Source organism: Bison bison, unplaced genomic scaffold (genome assembly GCF_000754665.1).
Source record: "Bison bison bison isolate TAMUID 2011002044 unplaced genomic scaffold, Bison_UMD1.0 scf7180017851351, whole genome shotgun sequence".
NCBI lineage: Eukaryota > Metazoa > Chordata > Mammalia > Artiodactyla > Bovidae > Bison > Bison bison.
The window spans coordinates 4,118-6,175 of NW_011481924.1; the positions used below are offsets into that span (position 1 = coordinate 4,118).

Genomic DNA, 2,058 nt, shown 5'->3' on the forward strand with positions numbered 1-2,058 from the left:
CGGCCGCTTCTACTTTCTATATGGCTTCGTTTGGATCCAGGGTGAGGGCCGACCCTGGGGCCGCGGGGGGCGGGGCGCAGCCTCCGCTGACCACCATCCTCTTGCTCCTCCCACCCGCAGACATGATGGAGCGCGCCATCATCGACACCTTCGTGGGCCACGACGTGGTGGAGCCCGGCAACTACGTGCAGATGTTCCCCTACCCGTGCTACACGCGGGACGAGTGAGTGCCAACCGAGCGCTGGGCGCGCGCTGGGCGCCGCGTCTGCCCGCCTCCGCCTTACGCCCCTCCCTCCCCCCAGCTTTCTGTTTGTCATCGAGCACATGATGCCGCTCTGCATGGTGATCTCCTGGGTCTACTCTGTGGCCATGACCATCCAGCACATTGTGGCTGAGAAGGAGCACCGGCTGAAGGAGGTGGGGGAGATAGAGGAGGGGAGAAGAGGGAAGGGGTGGGGCTGAGGAGGGGGGCGATGGAGACAGGTGAGAGGTGGAGAGGAGTACAGGTGGGGAGCAGCCGTGGGCAGCCCCTTGCCCTGCTGCCCCACAGGTGATGAAGACCATGGGCCTGAACAACGCGGTGCACTGGGTGGCCTGGTTCATCACGGGCTGCGTGCAGCTCTCCATCTCGGTGACGGCGCTGACCGCCATACTCAAGTACGGCCAGGTCCTTGCGCACAGCCACGTGCTCATCATCTGGCTCTTCCTGGCTGTCTACGCCGTGGCCACCATCATGTTCTGGTGAGTGCTGTGTGGCAGCAGCGGGCTGGAGGGTGGACTTGCTTCGAGTAATGACCCAGGACTCGGGTGTGGTTGACGGCCCATGGCCCTGCCTGCCCCCAGCTTCTTGGTGTCCGTGCTGTACTCCAAGGCCAAGCTGGCCTCGGCCTGCGGCGGAATCATCTACTTCCTGAGCTATGTGCCCTACATGTACGTGGCTATCCGTGAGGAGGTGGCCCACGACAAGATCACCGCCTTCGAGAAGTGCATCGCGGTGAGGGTCATGGGGGTGGCCCAGGCTTGGGGGTGTCCGGCCTCCTTTCCTGCACTGACACTGCTGTCTCCTCAGTCCCTGATGTCCACGACAGCTTTTGGCCTGGGTTCCAAGTACTTTGCTCTGTACGAGGTGGCAGGCGTGGGCATCCAGTGGCACACATTCAGCCAGTCTCCCGTGGAAGGGGATGACTTCAACCTGCTCTTGGCTGTCATCATGCTGATGGTAGATGCGGTCGTCTATGGGGTGCTCACGTGGTACATTGAGGCTGTGCACCCAGGTACCGAGCCCTTTGGAGGGGAGGGGAACAGGAGAAGGGGGCTATCTCTAGGGGGACACATGGCATGGGGGGGGACACTGACCCCAGGCCCTGGGTCAGCCTCCCCTCTCCCCATAGGCATGTACGGGCTGCCCCGGCCCTGGTACTTCCCACTGCAGAAGTCCTACTGGCTGGGCAGCGGGCGGACGGAGGCATGGGAGTGGAACTGGCCATGGGCTCGCACCCCCCGCCTCAGCGTCATGGAGGAGGATCAAGCCTGTGCCATGGAGAGCCGGCGCTTGGGTGAGTGGACACCAGGTGGGGACTGGGGCAGTTGCTGACTTTGGGGGGCTGAGGACATCCTTGGTGCTCACTCTGGCCCCCGTGCAGAGGAGACACGGGGCATGGAAGAGGAACCCACCCACCTGCCGCTGGTAGTCTGCGTGGACAAGCTCACCAAGGTCTATAAGAACGACAAGAAGCTGGCTTTGAACAAGCTGAGCCTCAACCTCTATGAGAACCAGGTCGTGTCCTTCCTGGGCCACAACGGGGCTGGCAAGACCACCACCATGTGTGTGCCGGGGGGTGGGTGGCAGGGAGGGCTCCCTGCAGGAGGTGGGGCCGTGACCTCGCCTGTCCGCCCAGGTCTATCCTCACCGGCCTGTTCCCACCTACGTCGGGCTCGGCCACCATCTACGGGCATGACATCCGCACGGAGATGGACGAGATCCGCAAGAACCTGGGCATGTGTCCCCAGCACAATGTGCTCTTCGACCGGCTCACGGTGGAGGAGCACCTCTGGTTC

At 63.3% G+C, this 2,058-nt stretch overlaps 1 protein-coding gene across 1 annotated transcript in view; it reads left to right on the forward strand.

The window, feature by feature from the left end:
- Positions 1-2,058, forward strand: part of LOC104996254 (ATP-binding cassette sub-family A member 2-like) — a gene marked incomplete at both ends in the record, with an annotated part of 9,945 nt that overhangs the window by 4,001 nt on the left and 3,886 nt on the right. Inside the window, 8 exons of the mRNA XM_010850450.1 lie at positions 121-223; positions 303-417; positions 551-741; positions 844-994; positions 1,070-1,274; positions 1,392-1,556; positions 1,644-1,824; positions 1,899-2,037. Coding sequence (XP_010848752.1) covers positions 121-223; positions 303-417; positions 551-741; positions 844-994; positions 1,070-1,274; positions 1,392-1,556; positions 1,644-1,824; positions 1,899-2,037 — 1,250 coding nt within the window. The remainder of the gene's footprint in view (positions 1-120; positions 224-302; positions 418-550; positions 742-843; positions 995-1,069; positions 1,275-1,391; positions 1,557-1,643; positions 1,825-1,898; positions 2,038-2,058) is intronic.